We start from the raw sequence: 18,145 nt of genomic DNA on the forward strand, positions 1-18,145 counted from the left end.
ATGTAAGTAAATAGATTTTAGACTACATAAGCAGACTAAGGCGGAGAAGGCTAGAGGGTCATTCAGCCCTTGACAGGCTTATGCCGGGTTGCCCCAACAAGAGACCTGTGATGCAATAATATTAAGGCATTTCCCCACAGTGGCATAGTTAATGGAATTTGTGAATTTATAAAATGAAAACTCACTATCCACAGGAGAGTCTGAATCAGCTGGCTTCGTCATGATCTCCAGCACATTACTGGTCTTCACCTTCCCGTTAGTCAGGAATAACTCCAGCCACACTCGGCATCTGAAAACAGAAATACATTCGTAAATAAGTATCTTCAGTTTCTATTATATATGTATAAGTACCTCCTCAATCGGATATCGTAGTAAATACAGAAAATTCCATCATGCGGATAATAGCAACCGCCATCTTGAACACAGAAAGCGCCATATTGCGGTTACAGCATCCGCCGCATCCGCCATTTTGAATTACACTACCATCTTAGACAGTTACTACTACTACTATACACGGCTCACCTGGTGTCGGGCTCCATGCCAGCCAGCAGCAGCTCAGTCCGCGTGTCCCTCGCCGCCAGCTGGAACGCGTCGTGTTCGCGCCCGCGCCCGCCGCCGCACGCGTGCGCGCCGCGGTACACGCGCACCCAGCGCTCTACAGGCTCTAGATACTGTACCAAGCTAGCCATATTGCTTATAGCCAACGACCTCGTATACTATCATAAATACAACCAGCGCCATATTTATTACAGGGACCGCCATTTTGAATACAGTAACCGCCATCTTGCGGATATACTACCCGCCATTTTGAATACAACGACGGCCATCTTGCAGATACGACCGCCATCTTGAATATAGGAAGCGCCATCTTGGGGATATACGACCCACCATCTTGAATATAGCAAGCGCCATCTTGCAGATATAGCAACCGCCATTTTGAATACAGCCAGCGCCATCTTGCAGATATAGCAGCCGCCATTTAAAAAGGCTCCATGCCAGCCAGCAGCAGCTCAGTCCGCGTGTCCCTCGCCGCCAGCTGGAACGCGTCGTGTTCGCGCCCGCGCCCGCCGCCGCACGCGTGCGCGCCGCGGTACACGCGCACCCACCGCTCCGCACACTAGATACTGTACGAAGCGCCGTCTTGCTTATATGTATAGCCAGCGCCATCTTATACTATCCTAAATACAGCCAGCGCCATATTTATTGCAATGACCGCTATCTTGATGAAATAGCGGCCGCCATCTTGCAAATACAGCGGCCATCTTGTAGATACGGCCGCCATCTTGAATACAGCAAGCGCCATCTTGCGGATGTACCACACGCCATCTTGAATACAGCCAGCGCCATCTCGCAAATATAGCAACCGCCATTATGAATTACACCACCATCTTTAACAGCTATCACTACTACAGTATCTATGTCTACATACCTAGTATCAGGCTCCATGCCAGCCAGCAGCAGCTCGGTCCGCGTGTCCCTCGCCGCCAGCTGGAACGCGTCGTGCTCGCGCCCGCGCCCGCCGCCGCACGCGTGCGCGCCGCGGTACACGCGCACCCACCGCTCCGGGGGGGAGGGCACCCCGCGCCAGGTGATAGATGCTGAGGTGGACCCGACGGAGGCTGCTTCGATGGTGACGGACCAGTTGTAGGGGTCTGTGGAAGAGTGAGAATATGTTTATGGATAGGGAAATAATTTTTGGTTTGGATAACTGTAATATGTATGTAGTTAAGAGTTTATAGGATCTACTTTGACCATAAGAAGGTAGGTCCATAATGATAGTGGATTCTATGGTCCATTGGTGAGGGATAACAATTATTATTGGAAATTGGAAAGCACTGTTTGCTCTTACTAGTAAGTCCTGGCACGCATATGGCCTCTACCAGTCATCATGTTCATTAACGAAGTGAAACTCCCGTTGCATCCCTTACCAATATAAGGCTGCGTGACAAACTCCACACTAGTCGGATCAAACAGCTTAACGACAGCCCGGGGCGGTGGCACCAGCACCAGCGAGGCCTCGTAGCGGTTGCCGGAACTCAGGTCCACCGTAGAGAACACACTATACCAAGCGCCATGATGCTTATACGTAAAGCAAGCGCCATCTTGGGTAGAGTGACCGCCATGTTGAATTTATTCAGCGCCATCTTGCAGACCAAAATACCGCCACCTTGGATACAACGCGCTCCATACACGCTTTACGCTTTTTTATTCGAGAGATTATGAATAAAACCGACATACTCATGGTCAGCTTTCTCTAACTATCTACCCTAAATTCCTTACCAATATAAGGCTGCGTGACAAACTCCACACTAGTCGGGTCGAACAGCTCCACGACGGCCCGGGGTGGCGGCACCAGCACCAGCGACGCCTCGTAGCGGCTGCCGGGGCGCAGGTCCGCCAGCTCCGCGGTGGAGCGGCTGTGGTGCAGCAGCTCCGTCATCAGATAGATGGGTGTGCCCACTGGACGGTATCTGGAAAAAGCCAATTGATAATTGAGTGGATTAGAAAATGGTTAGTCCAGTTTTATTGGAACACTTTATTCTGTTATTAGAGGGTGACAATAGATAAAGAAAATTACTAGAATTAATGTTCCTAATAGTCTACTTTGGGAAGTATAATTAAATTCTAGTTTAATTGAATTGGTGTAGACCATTGAAAACCGATAAGGAATATACCTTATTCAGCATGGAAAATCGCTAAAAAGTATTGATCAGCACGAAAAAGAATATAGTGACTTACCTGACTTGAATACCATCGATCAGCAACAGTTCGTCTTCAGAGAAGTGCCTCCAGATGACGTGCGCCGCGGTGTCATTGACCTCCACCACTGTCAGCTTGCAGTCCACTGGTCTACGCTTCTCTTCCACCTGAGAATTAAAATAAACTTTACCTATATGCCTTCGTTTAAAAGGAAGAGGATTTCCTAAAACATACATAGTTTACATAGGAACTAAGGGTCAACGCCTGCTTTCGGCATCGGCAGGCATCAGGAATACATTACTTTTTACATCATAATACATTAACTTCATGGAAATAAAGTTGATTTTTCTATGATAATATGGACGGACTAACAAAAATACCGCTTCAGCATGAATCATGGAAATTTCTACTTTATTACACGATGTTAATGTATAATGCTATTTTTCATCAACAATCTTGATGCCTGCCGATGCCGATAATGGGCGCCGACCCTAAGGGACTTGACTCTACTGACGCTATCACTTTTTATTACAATGAATAATAAAAAAAAGACTTGAATTTCACTACTACCAAAAAACCACATCCCGCAAGGGTAGTTGACGTAGCACAAAGCACACTGAACCGATGACTTTAGACAGGTAGTCGGTATTATTTGCGCGAGAAGGCTGTTGACTGAGCGGGTGTTATAATGTGGAATTTATCTTTGTTCAAAGCTCAGTAAACACTCATATATGCTTTTCAGACTGAGAGGTATTGTTAATATGGATACACTTATAATAGCCTATCATGCATATGTGGCATCCACACTTCGTTATGGGATAATTTTTTGGGGCAACTGCACTAAAAAAGATACAATATTTAAAGCGCAAAAAAGAATTATCAGATCAATGTGTGGTCTTAAAACGACAGACAGCTGTAAGCCGTACTTTAAAAAAAATGAAATATTAACTCTAACAAGTCTTTATATCTACGAAGTCGCGTTATTTGTAAAAACAAATCCTAATCTCTTCATCAAAGCAGCAGAGGTACATCACTCCAGTAGAATCCGTTCGATCCATAGGAATAGGATATGTGTCCAAAGCTCAAAGACTGCTTTAATGAATAAAAGTGTTTTCTGCATGTCACCACTTATCTATAACAAAATACCGAACAGTATTAGAGATTTAGACCTAAAATTATTTAAAAGAAAATTATTTAAATTATTGACTGATAAATGCTATTATACGATAACAGATTTTTTTGGAGATACAACAATATAGGTAACGAATGAGATTGACAATGGACTACTCGGTTACAAATTATTTACTTTATGACATTGACTTTTTCTAATTACTTACAATCTATTTATTTACTCACCTTAGCTATTATTTAATACCTATTTAATTTAAATTTAATTATTGATTGATAATATTGTTAATTGGATACCTTCTTTTGTACATTTGCCTGTTACTATTAGTTTGCATGTATTAACTAGTGTGCTATATCACTAAATGTTATTTTATTTTATTTTATAATTGTCGGGTCACTAACAGCTATTCATTACACAGTAAAGTATTATGATTATAGAATCAATAAGCCATTTAAAAGAGACCACTGATGGAATACAGAACAAGAAGAAAAAAAAAAAAGTGATAAGCGCTTACTTAGTAAAACACACTATTTACGAGAAACATAGTACATACTACTATAATATAGTCACCTACTATATAGTAAAGTAATCTACTGGTTTACAAAATACAAAAAACAAAACTTAATTATGGTTTATCGCTTGCACCAAAAAATTGTCTGCTAATCGCCTGCCTCCTGTTCGTATGCTTAATAAGCAGTACATGGAATGTACCTACTACCAATTGTATAAGATCTCCATTTACCTGTGTACACGAATAAAGAGTTTGATTTGATTTGATTTGATATGTAAAACTTTAATTGTAGTGCACCCGTTGAATTCTTTTATATGGCAAAGTTTTCATTCCATACTAAACTCATCTTATTATATTTTTTCAAATTACTTTCGCTACCTCTTCATCTGTGATTTTCAATATCTACGTAAGGCTTCTAAATCCCTGTACTGACTTTCCCAATACAGGGAATCCTAGTGGAGGAGCACGGGTTCTCAGTTTTACTAACTTATACCTTTTCTTCGGTTCAATAAAGAATTTATTATTATTAACGTATATAAATATATAAAAATCCCTCACCCTCGGAGCATCTCTAGTAGTGACACTATACACGGCACTCTCGGGCTCCACGGGCAGGTTGTGCAGATACAGCTTGCCGCGCACGCGGTAGGTAGTGGATGGCTTCAGGCCGTTCAGCTGGAACTCCAGGCGAGATGTGCTGAGGATCTCGTCAGTAGGCGCGAAGACTTGGGAGTACCAGCGGGATACGTCCTCGTCACTGAAAAAGGGAGGAATGGTGTTGTTAGTCACATATTTGGGCAAAGATGGATGGCACCGTAGATAAAACCGATGTTTTAGGGAGCTTGTTTACCAATTTTGAACGAATTTATCCTGCCTATAAGTTTGAAGGCAAGGAAGGAAAATTTACGAGTAAAATCACAAATCAGGGAAAGTATACAGGCCATGACCCCCTGAGTCGCAGTCTTTCGGCTTAGTATCCCTTTTTGCAACATTCTATATTATTGTAATAAATAATACTTACGGTTTATCAGTATACCGCAGATCCACACTTCCCCTCAACCCGACAAGCACCGGCGGAAGTCCAAACAGCATCTTGATGCTCGTCGGCGAATCAGACTCCAGCGAAATGACCGATAGCTTCTTGTTATCATCCCCATACTTCGGCGGCGGAGGCAGCGTGTGCGGGGGGATAGGTGGAGGCAGATGTGGGTTGGGGACATGGTCTGGCAGCACTGGGCGGTGCACGTTGTTCTGGTCGTAATCCGCCAGGTCTTCCTGAGGGTATTCAGGTTCTTCAGGAGGTATAGTTGGCAGGAACACTGGCAGTTGAGGCATGTGAGGTCCTGTGGTGGTCAAGACCGGTGGCGCTCCTGGAACTGTTGAATGGAAGAGGTTAGATTAATACGTAATACTTTTGTATGGTAGACTAGAAGACAACAAATTGAACAAATAAATTAATTAGTAATGATGTTAATAATGAATAGTAATAATCATCTTGGCTTGTTAGTCATCATTTCAACTTGCAAGGTATTTAATACTAATACTACGAGCTTCAAGTTTCTACAACAACATCTACATCAGACAAAAACAGAAGTACATTTAAGAGATATTCCCCAAATATGGTCCACCACAAACCTTTGCGTGTGGTATTTTGTATGTATTGCCGATTGTCCTCAATAGATCTCCCGAGTTGCCTACTCACTTTGGACCCCATCTGACCCATTAGCTGGTTAAAATCAATCATCTGTTGCATATAAACTGCTTTCAAGTTCTCTTCTGGATCTTGAAATGACCGTCTTACTTCCACCTTTAATTCAGGAACCTTTAAAATATTCAGGTAAGGATTGGGATATTTTTTCAGTGCCATAGATTGCTCACGTAAATTAGTAACATGCCTACCACTGTAAAACTTTTTAGCTGCATGATACAGCTTTGGTTGTTTGTAAGAATTCAAATTTAAGTGAGTCCGATTGTTAGGCTCAAAATACTTTTGAGATTCGGTCGTACTAGTAGTAAGTGGTTTGTATGCCATAGAATCCATTCTTCCTTGTTCCTGAGGCGTTCGAAAATATTTAATCCGGTTAAAATTTCTGGCAGATTGTAGCTGATTTGGGGGGTTAATGTTTGGTCTAACCACATGCATGTACTTCTCTTGGGGCGTTATACTATGCATTGCATTTGATTGTATGTAGTCAGAATTAATTGTAGTAGATGCCATGACCTCACGGTAGACAACATCGGGTCTGTACACTTTACGAAGTGGAATATCGGGAAGTATTGCATCGGCTCCGATTGGATACCTATATGTTAGAGCTGGGTCTATATGTTGTGGCTGCAAAGCGTCTGATATTGGAGGTTCTAATCTCATATTTGCTGGATTCGGGCGTATAAGATCCATGGTTTCTTGCATAGTTGGTTTTTTAGCAGGTAATATTTCAGGATGTATTATATGGGATAGGGAGGCATCGGGTTCAATGATACTAGAAGCAGAATCGTGATGGTAAACTTTATCCAATCGAGCTATATCTTCATTCAGACTTTCATGTTCTACCGACGACACACCTTGAGTTTTGCTGAATCTCTCATTTGAAATACTTTCCGAATGCTGTGGCTGATCTGTTGTCGTTGTATAAGCTTTTGGTTCTAGATGGTTTACAGGTGATTTGGATTTGTTCTTGAAATCTTTAGAAGAATATAATTTATTTTTAAGCTTTTCAGATAATTGTTTTAGCAGCGGTTTAACAGACAAATTTGAGTGAGGATGATGTTTCACAGCTTTATCACGTTCGGTTGTTGATGTTAAAGTATCAGGTTTGTATGAATTTGCAAGAGGCATTAGAGTTATGCGAAAGCGTTCATCTCTTTCTTCTGTCCGATCAAGACTTGGAGCTTCATTTGATGAGTTAGCTGTAAGCAATGATGAATTGTGAAAACTGACATGCAATGATGAAATGAATACTTAACTACTATTATGGCACATCCAATTTACTTAATACCAAAACTATTTATCATAGGGAGTCCCCAACAGTCATCAGTATATAAAGAATAGTTTTATGATCATGATAAAGCTTAAGCTCGCTTTAAGCGATATGACCGCCATTTGTACCTACGTGATAGCACATGAAATTCTGTAACTGTACAAAAACCTTTCCATTTTTATTCCTCCAACGCAAAGACTCACCATTAGACACGCATCCCCACTTCTTGCAACAATCCTCGTCTGACACATTCACGGGGGCAGGCCTGAACATGGGGGGGCACCGCAGCGTCTGCGGGGGCAGCGGCGGGAGGGGGGAGCACACGTCCTGGCAGTCCAGCTCGCCGTTCTCGCAGAAGCAGCGCTGCTCGCACCCGGTGAGGGTGATCGGGACCTCGCTCCAGTTCGGGATGCTGGGGGAGATGGTGTTGATGGTTAGAAAAGTGGTGTAGACACTGTGAGGTTACCACCGCTCGCTCGCTTGTCAAATCTGTCGTAACTTGTATGGATCCGACAGATGTTTGAAAGGCGAGCAACGCTGCTAGGATTGTTAATTGCTAATGTGTCGGTGGTGGTGGGGTAGCTGGTCATTCTGAGTGCGAAGTTTTATCTCGCACCTTCAGAATAACAGTTCCACATCTCAAAATATGACGACGTTGAGTTATAGTCATATAAAAACTACAAAATGTATGTTCATGTCTACAATCACTGTCCTTTTTAGAAGGTATCAAATATTTTTAGACTAGGTAGGTACTATATTTTTGAGAAGAATAAGTAAAATTTAAATGAAAACTTTGCATTGCAAAGAAAATGCAAAACCATTCTGACGTAACCTGCATCATTACACCACATCCAAACTACACTTACGTATGCCCCGCTAGTTTGCAGCTCCCGTCACTAAGACACCGGGCGGCGCGAGGGCAGCAGTTGGGCGGGCGCGGCGCGGGGCCGGGCGCCCACTGCACGCAGCCGCGAGACACCAGCTCCAGCCCCACGTGGCTGGGGCACGCCAGCACGACCATCTTTGCGTCTTTGTAATACACTCACGAGCAATGAAAAAGGTCCACTTATAGAATGGCGACTCCAAATGATGCCATTTTTTTACTATTAACTAAGAAACTACAGTATTTTAATGGGCTGTTAAATGTACATCAATCTTTCGGATAGCGTCATTAAGCTACTTATTTCCGTTTAGGAGTAATTTGGTGCTATTATATTGCCACTAGAGCTTTTTCATTGCTCTGTTATAATAGATCCTTACTACACTTACGTATGCCCCGCTAGTTTGCAGCTCCCGTCACTAAGACACCGGGCGGCGCCAGGGCAGCAGTTGGGCGGGCGCGGCGCGGGGCCGGGCGCCCACTGCACGCAGCCGCGCGACACCAGCTCCAGTCCCACGTGGCTGGGGCACGCCAGCACGAGCATCTTTGCGTCTTTGTAATACACTCACGAGCAATGAAAACGTTCCAGTTAACAAGATGTCGACACCAAATGACCCCAATTTTATTTAGAAACTGTAATGGAAAATATTTTGATGCGCTCTTAAATGTGCTTCAGTATTACTGATAGCGCCCTTAAGCTACTATTCTCTGTTTAGGAGTAGGTAATTTGTTTCTATTGTAACTGGAATTTTTTCATTGCTCATAGATCCGTACCACACTTACGTATGGCCACCTAATTTGCACGAGTCACGCTGGCTTAGCTTTGCTTCGTTATAATAGATTTTTAATACACTTACGTATGCCCCGCTAGTTTGCAGCTCCCGTCACTAAGACAGCGGGCGGCGCGAGGGCAGCAGTTGGGCGGGCGCGGCGCGGGGCCGGGCGCCCACTGCACGCAGCCGCGCGACACCAGCTCCAGCCCCACGTGGCTGGGGCACGCCAGCGCCGCGCACTCGCTGCGGTTGTGGCCGACACACTCGCAGAGCTCTGTGCAGCCGATGTGGTATTCTTCGCCTGGGGGTGGAATGTTGTAATTTTTTAATTTGGATAATAGGGTAGGACTTTACTGTTTTGTTATTATGTTTAATTTTAGTAGTAAACGTGTTCTTTTATCTACTAAATATGACTTATGGCCATGCATAGTAGCTTTGTAGCTTAGTTAATGCCACAAAGGCTATATATTTAAGAAGTGGCTATGATTATACAATATTGATAAACAAACCGTTTTTACTTACCAATTGCATACATAATGCCCTCATGAAGGCATCCGGTAATAGAGTCGTTTTGTTTCGACTGTTGCAACTCACTCATGTCAACACCAGTGTCCGAAGCAGTCACCGTAAAATTAAACTTAGTCCCCGTTTCCTTAGTTTTCAAAACGTAGTCCTTTCCTCCATCAAGATTTAGGATTAAATTGGAATATTTGAGTTCTATGTCTTTGTAACTTTTACCGCCATCGCTGCTCAGTAGTAAATGTATAGGGTCTTTGGTGTTATTAGGGTGGATGAGGTTAACTTGGACTGTTTGGTTTTGAAGCACAGTGACGGAACCTATTGGCTCCATTAAAACCAGGGGTCTTTGTGCCATTGGGGGCTTGTTCGTGTATAGTTCTGTTCTTCTGTCTGCTTCTTTGTCATTGGCTGGTAGTCGGTCATCATTATTTCTGATTAGTTCTTCTTCTTTCTCATAGTGGTACTCATTGTCTTCAGGGAGCGGCGTCGGTGCGAGCGGTTGGAACTGTGACTGAAGAAATACAGTTAAGTTAAATAATTGTATATTTATTAATTGAATAATTAAAATATTTGAAAATTTCAATAGCCATTACATAGAGTTTTAGATGGGTTCCGCTCATCTGGCATAATCTTTATTGACCAAAACTCATTTCGCATAACTCGTATGGTCTAAACTTTTTTGGCCGAACCATCACTTTGCCAAGACTTATGTGGCATAAGGCTCGTTTCGTCTAAAACTCTTTAGGCACAATCTTTAAACACCTAAGTTTCGTTTGCTCAAATTTATGTTCGTCTATATCTATGTATAATCTTGTTTCTCCTAATGTTGTCTTAATAAATAATATATTAAGTATGTAGTAAATGTACAAATTGTGGTATTTTTCTCCTACATCCCGAAAATCACCATATTGTATGATCAAAAAATCGAAAGTTAACGACCAATATAATTATTACAAATCCCATGAGATCGAAACCTAAAAATAGGTGCGACGACGAGCAAAGCGAGGAGGAGCGTGTTAGGTGCACATGTTCATCAAAACAAAAGCGGAGCGCAGCGAAGCGGAGCGGAGCGTTTTCCAAACAGCGGAAATAATACAAGGCACCAGTTTGCGCTATGTAGGGAGACGCCGTCAAAGTTAAAGCCAAACGAATATTATTACTTTGTATAAACCTATGCCATAGCATTATTAGACTATTCAAGATTTGGCCATACCATTATTAGGCTAAACAATGTTATGCGAAATAACTTTTTACTAAACGAGATTTATGCCATACGATTTTCGGCGTAACGAGACTTTGACCAAACGTTACTATGCAATACGAGATTAGCCAAATAAATCTTATGCCAAAAAAGGTAGAACCGTTTTAGATAGATAACTAAAAACTACTTAAGTATAGTTAAATAGTGCCTAAATAGGAGAACTATGATGAATAAATGAGAAATACTGGAGGATGCGAATTAAGAAACATTATTTGTAAGTTTCTCTGCAATCGACGGCTGTGAGATTAAACAGAGGTCTTTGTATGTTACTCTGTCGTGAGTCTGTACATAGTGTACATGCCATTGAAATCCTAAAACTTACTGAATTAATAACTTGTTTTAATTGCCCGTGAGTGTATGTAATACCTGTTCAGTGGTGCTGGTGGTGGAGCTGGTGACGTTCTCGGGCTCCTCGTGCGCGTCCTCGGACACGTCGCACACCTGCAGCTGGCAGCACGCGTCACGCGGGTCCGCTACCGCGATGCACTTGTCTGAAGTCTTCAGAGGGGCGCATCTGGGAAGAATTGGAAATATTTGGTCAGTGAAGGAAAAACAATAAAAGCTTCGTCAAACACAGCGCGGCACTAGCGCGCGTCAGACCGCGAACTTGACGCCGCGCTATGAGTGTACTGCTAGCGCTGACGCTCTGTTTGACGGTATTTTGCCATAGTAGTACAAAACAATACATCTTAGCGTCATAGCGCGGAGTTACCTCTAGAAGCGATGAAAAAGTTCCACCAAGCATTGACTTTCCTTTTCATCGATTTAAGTTTTATATGGATAACACTGGTACCTTTTTATTACTCGTGACTCTCATGAGTGTAATTTGATAATATAGAAAAAGTAAAATCGTTTTATGTACTGGTGGTATGAACAGTGAGTAGTGGTCTATTGCTGGACCTAGGAGAGCTTGAGAGTCACTTTCTTGACTGAGAAATTTTAGCTTTAGTAAATTATTTCATATTTTATCCGTACAACTTATTCTTGGATAAAACAAAAATTCTGCAAAAACTTTGAAAGTAGTGAAAGTAATGTAGTTTTGAAGCATAAGTACCTGGGTTTGCAAGTAACAACGTTTTTCGCATCACAAGAGCAGGTCTGCTCACAGCCAATGTTCCACTTCTGGCCGACGACGTAGCTCTCGTTCCCGTGATGACATCCGTCTGTGGGACCTTTTTGAGATCCATCTGAAATTTTTAGTTCACTACTTAATTATTATGAACATGTTATGAACCAAATCCAATTGATTGCTTATATTGCTATTATGTTTAGATGTCTACAGGAATACTAAATATAATTTCAACTACTCGTTCTTATTTTTTCTTGGTTCTCATTTTACGGTCACATGCGCACGGTTTTAGGCATCAGACCAATTTAGCCACCGAGCATCATAACGTGCACCAATATCGTGACGCGGTTTCAATACATACCACCCACCCCACGTCTCACCCCGCACCTCCTACGCAAGTATTGCTACTCACCTTCTCATTATAAACGTGCTTATGTTCCTTGGTACTCAACATTATTCCCAGTAGCACAATGCAAAGATAGAGTAGTAGTCATCGACAGGATACTTGACAGCCGCCAGACAATGTTTTACTGCTTTCATAACATCTACCTAGGTACGTCGTACTTGTATTGGTAGGTACTCACCATTATTCCCAGTAGCACAAGCAATGATAGAGCAGCAGTAATCGACAGGATACTCGTCTGTTTTACTGCTTTAGGTAAACCTACTGCTGTAGGTACTCACCATTATTCCCTGTAGCACAAGCAATAATCGAGCAGCAGTCGTCAACCGGTGACTCGAAGCACAGCGGGTCGCCGAGTCGCCGGCCGCGCCGCACGTACGGGTGCTTGCAGCGCGGGGAGCAGTCGAAGCTGCCTCCGGGAGCGCACTCGCACGACTCCTCGCAGCCGCGGTCGAGCTTGTCTCCAATCTAGAGAGAAAGAAAGAGATAGATAGATACTTTTTATTTCTATACCAAAAATTAATAATAAAAATAACACGTTGTAACTTAATTAGGGGACAAAAGGCGGTCTTATAAGTTAGTTGACCTGTAACGTTACGTTACGCAGAATTTTCACAGGTCAGTACAGCGAGCTGTTTCTCTCGCCCGTATGAGGTTACAGTATATGGCTCGCCGTGAACGTTACGATACGGCCTAAATTTCAAGTCATTTTGCTTCGTAATCTTGAACCCGTAAGTTGCACATATCTTTTTCATGTGAATGAGGAATACATACATACAATGCTAAAACACTAATATGACATGTTTGATACTTAATTTCCACCTTTAGTCGTGGAGTTTTAAGGTCGTATAGTAACATCAGCATAGAGTTACATTAGTAATATTATGATGTGATTGCATACCTTATAAACGTTTCCCATCTCCTTGCAGGTCCCGTCCAGCTCATCAGACTTGTCTGTCGCCATCAGGTTACCAAACGGCGCTTCCATCTTGGGAAACAGCTTCTCTTGCAATTTCTTATCATCCTTATCCACTTTCTCTTCTTCATCACTATCTAAGCTTATATCACTTAAGTCCAATGCTTTGCCTTTAGGGAACGAAGTTGTTTGATTGTGTAAGAGACTAGCAAACGTTTGTAGTTCGTCTATTGTTAGTTTGTGCGGGTCTTTAGTGGATTTCTCTACTTCTGATTCTAAGAACGGGTCTAGTTCTGGAGCGTGAGTGGTTGATGGGATAATCTTTGGTGTGGTTCGGTCTGGTAGTTTGGGCGTTGACTCTGTTGTAACTGTTGCTGATTCTGTCTGCGATGTTGAAGATTCGTAGTCTTCAACGGTTTGTTGCTTATCTGTAACAGATGAAAATACATAAGTAGTAATTTACATTTCAATTGTGATTTATTACAAATGAGTAGACGTATCGTAATTTGTAGTTACATGTCTGAATCTGACACTAAACACAATGTATGTCGCTCTAAACATAGTGCAAAAAACGGGACACAACTAAATTACAGAGTCATTTCTTATCATGATTTCGCGGTCGATCGATTCTTCGTATAAAAACTAAGTATTGAACATTTCGATGAGCTAACGGAATCGATATAACTGTTGTGCTGTGTCGGTCAACATCGACAATCGCAAATCAATAAAAATAAATCGTTTTACAGGTTCTAATAATTCAGTGGATTACAAAGAAACAAATACAAGCAATTGCAACAATAGGCAGTGCTATTGTCTCGGATTAAGGTTCAGTTTTGAGTCTTCTAGTATTAGCACGTGTCCAATTATACAGTTGAGTAAAAAGTTTCGTCATCTAGAGATTCTATTGTACGCAGCAAGCCGTGACGCGTTCTTAATACAATAGGACTTTGTGTAGAGGAGGCTCGCTCAGCACTATGCTACACTTCTGATTTTGTACCATTTTTGAAACTGAACCCTACATCTGTGTGTGCAGATAATCACCATGACAACATTTTCTTGTTTCATACTATTAATGAAATTAATTTGTAAGTACATCATACACATCAGGTGATGACGACAATGATGATAATGTTTCTGTCTCATGATTGCTACAGAAATAAATAATATTTATTGCCTTATTGTGTATTGAAAAGTACCTTTTTCCTGTTTCCAAAGGTGTGTTTTTCCACAATCGTCTATAATGTTTGAATGTCGCTGAGAGTTTGAATAAAATAATTTTCATGTCACTCAATTTATTTACAAAGTTTAGTGGCTGCCCGATATCTCACATCTCACATGGCACATGGTCTAAGTGGGTTAAGCTAAGGACACGTACCATAGCCGGGTCGACCGGTTTCTACAATTTAATCTATCCGATATGTGTGGTACTTTGGATGGTGTAATACGTGTAGACGTACCTTCACATATACAGCTTAAATAATGTGGGTTCAATGAATAGTACTTTCATACCTTATTTTTTCAAAACCATAATATTACTCAGAATTAGGTGAAAGTTTTTTAATGTTCTCTGGTTGAATTTAATTGTTCATACGTGCTGTGTTATGTTATAAATAATAAGATATAGGGTTTAATTTTAAGTAAAAACTGTTTTGCTTGCCTATCGCATTGGAGTAGCTGCAATGATAGGTTTTAAGTTACTAAATAAATAAATAAATAAAAAAAAATTAAGCTTAACCTCTAGAGCCCCAGAGACCTTATATACGATGACATAATGTAAAGACCCACGACCAAGTTAAGTTTGCAGCAGCCGATAACCTTCTGATCGAATATAGCTGTATTCTACTTCATTGGCAGTCGATGCCATCACATGTTCGTTCTAATTATCATTACTATGGCATAGGTACCATCGTTTGAGAAAAAAAACTGATCACATGAGTTTAATTGCTCCTATAACAAGTTTAATAAAGACCAAGGCTGTAGCAAAATATCGATTTATTTATACTTACCGGTTCAGTTACGGATCTGACATGTCGAGTTTCCGTTCTACTGACAGACGCGAAGATATGTTACCTACTTACCTTCGTTCGCTAAGAAGAAGATCAAGGGTTTTCTAAAGTAACTCAATGTAGGTACTTTTATATATAATTATGTATAATAAAACTATGGATCAATAAACTAGACTACTATAGGGATAATAATAATTATCTGAGCAGGGTGCAAAGCGTTTAAATAAAAAATGACACACATCTACAGTCCTCTCAACATAAGCTGAGGATTGCATTAGTGTTTGTGATCGCCCAAAAACAGTTAGTAAAACAAATAAATACACACAAGATTTGCATTTGTGTAAGTGCACACCGATAGTGTAGGTAGAGTGGCGATCGGCGACTCAGCTTAAGTTGAGAAGACTGTACCTCGCAAAGGAGTAGTTAAGTACGTGACGACTTGCCACGTTGAATTTTCTAGGACACGTGACATTCTAGAATAGGGAGTACCGATCTTATACTTTTTTACATTACCGAGCGGAAATTGTAAAGTGTACTTGACCTGTAAGTGGGCTGATATCGCCTCGTTTCTATCACTTAACTGGAAATGAAGATCGGAAATGAGATGAAATTATCACCGTGGGTGGCTGTTTAACTCCGAACAGTAAATACGGGTAGAATTTTATCAGATTGTAACGATACCTTGTCAGATATAAGTACCTAAAAAACTTTCATTGTGGGACGATTTCTGAAAAAAAAAAGTACTAACTAGGGACACTTTCCTTTTTAACGTGTTTAGCATGGTACAGCAGATACTTTTAGTTTCATCCTGATCCATGATCCATTAGGTACGCATCAGGCAACCTTAAAATTTCCTCATCCGTTGCACACTGAGGCAGAGGTTCACATCCGCATGCACAACAGCTGTGACCGCATCAGCCGGTCTGTGACGTCATCGCTTCCGAGAACTGAACTTCCGTTATTTCCATTGGAGATGACATTATTATTAATCCCGACGGAAGAAGAATGTTATCAGTTATAGGATGTGATTGCATTTAATCTTACCTAAAGCAGCATTTGTCAGAAAAGTTATTAAACTTTCGAGCTTTACTTATACAGGGTGTTGCAAAAAGGGTATACTAAGCCGAAACCTACATGTGCATGTTATATCTAAGCCCGTGACTTTTTTCCAAAAATGCTAGATCTAATCGAAACTCTATCATAATCAAGTCCCTAATTATTTTATACGTAGGCCACACACGAACGCACACTATAAATAGGTACATACATGTACACGTAAGTACTGAATCAATGCCGCCAACTTTCGCCATGATGCGTGAACCCGTGACTCTAAGCCGGGGGTCACTCTATAAGACGAAAAACTAAGTTTCTAACTATCTCGTTAACGTACCAATTACACCCCTGCCTGCACAGTCCCTGCCTCCCGGACACGAACTACCCTGGGCGACATGGAAGTCACTCAACCGACTCAGCTAGGACAAACATGGGCCGATGCGGAGAAAACATGTGCAGGTGGGGTTACCGCGGCCCTGCCTCCAACATCTGCGCATGTAGTGCGTCTCCACAGACCATGGAGCACCTGATGGTATTCCCTGGATGTCCCAACACCTGCACCCGGGAAGACCTCCTCAAGGCCAACCAGAGGGGTATCGACGTGGCGGCCCACTGGGCCGAGGAAGTGTGACAGTTGCCATCGACACGACAAGAAGAAGAAGAAGAAGAAGACCAATTACACGACAGTACAGCTCTCAGTCGTTCGATTTTTGTCAGTGTAGAGTAACCCTCACGTTCACCATAAGGTTCAACTAGGCAGACCTTGACTCGATTAGGTCGTAGCATTATAGTTCACGTGATATATTATGTGGGTAGATGCAGATTTAGGATTGAGTAAGAGGCTGATTAGTCGCCTTGGAATAGATGCAACATGTTATGTAGTTGAATGAATCATGAGCATGGGTTGTGTACGGTTTTTTATTTGTAAACTAGGTAGCTATTCCGTGCAAGCGTTGCAATCGCCTTTATACTGTTTCCTCTGGGACTATTATATACATATCAGAGATAACTTATCTTTCTTATGGTGAAGTCATTTTGAATATTTTTTAGTATCGTGCATTTTTTGGGTAAAGTAAACTGCAAATGCTTCCTTTTACATTCAAATGAATAAATCTAATAAAGCGATGGTTAAACGTATATAAAAAATATCATTAAATCTAAAATTATTCCATAATACCTACATGTATTAACTATGTACTCTACAGTTTGTGTTTGTGTGTGTGCCTCTTCTAACGGACAATAGTCAGTAGTCAGCTGCAGACCCTGTGCAAACCACGAGATTATATTCTTGATTGAACAAGTACAAGGCTGATTTGACAATGGGGCCCGATTCATAAGTGTTGTGTGTTTATATTGTGCAGGGAGATGAGATAAGGGGCAGCTGTTTATGCACATTATACCTGTAGTTATGGAATTATTTGCCTATGTTTATTGAAAATTGCACGGGTTGAAAATTTTAGGCAAAAACTCAACATTAAAACTGCTAGATGCTAGTGAAATATTTAATAAAATATATATCACGACTCGTTGCATAAATAGTACTGTTTACGTTTTTTATTATGGTTTTAAAATCTGCATGGATTATTCCCCGATGGTAGGAAACTTTAAACTTTTAGACAATCAACTTCCTTTGTTACAGTTATCAAGGTTCTAATATAGCAGTTTTACTTTATTAAAACATCAGTTGAACTTAAGTAATAATGTAAGTACAAAATTACCCCCTTATTCATAGAGAAGTTACATAATGTTTTAACTACTAAACTGTTTTGTCCCTCTCCGACAAAGAACAATTTGTTCTTTGACAGAGAGGGACAAAACAGTTTATTAGTTAAAACGTCTTGTAACTTTTCTATGAATAAGGGGGTTAGACTTTACTGTCACCGCTATAAAGATGAGGGCCAACAAAATATTGTAAAAGTCAACGGCAAAACCACGAATACGCCTAAC

The 18,145-nt window shown here is 41.3% G+C and overlaps 1 protein-coding gene across 1 annotated transcript in view; it reads right to left on the reverse strand.

Moving 5' to 3' along the window:
* The window catches only part of LOC105390843 (putative epidermal cell surface receptor), a 40,712-nt gene that overhangs the window by 8,550 nt on the left and 14,017 nt on the right, over positions 1-18,145 (reverse strand). Inside the window, exons 3-15 of the mRNA XM_048630419.1 lie at positions 13,125-13,567; positions 12,505-12,691; positions 11,806-11,938; positions 11,118-11,265; positions 9,494-10,001; positions 9,056-9,272; positions 7,522-7,730; positions 5,362-5,716; positions 4,899-5,097; positions 2,740-2,867; positions 2,281-2,471; positions 1,430-1,652; positions 186-289 (exon numbers count right to left, since the gene is read on the reverse strand). Of these exons, the coding sequence (XP_048486376.1) occupies positions 186-289; positions 1,430-1,652; positions 2,281-2,471; positions 2,740-2,867; positions 4,899-5,097; positions 5,362-5,716; positions 7,522-7,730; positions 9,056-9,272; positions 9,494-10,001; positions 11,118-11,265; positions 11,806-11,938; positions 12,505-12,691; positions 13,125-13,567 (3,045 nt within the window). The remainder of the gene's footprint in view (positions 1-185; positions 290-1,429; positions 1,653-2,280; positions 2,472-2,739; positions 2,868-4,898; positions 5,098-5,361; positions 5,717-7,521; positions 7,731-9,055; positions 9,273-9,493; positions 10,002-11,117; positions 11,266-11,805; positions 11,939-12,504; positions 12,692-13,124; positions 13,568-18,145) is intronic.

This window comes from Plutella xylostella, chromosome 25, assembly GCF_932276165.1.
Source record: "Plutella xylostella chromosome 25, ilPluXylo3.1, whole genome shotgun sequence".
Taxonomy (NCBI): Eukaryota; Metazoa; Arthropoda; class Insecta; order Lepidoptera; family Plutellidae; genus Plutella; species Plutella xylostella.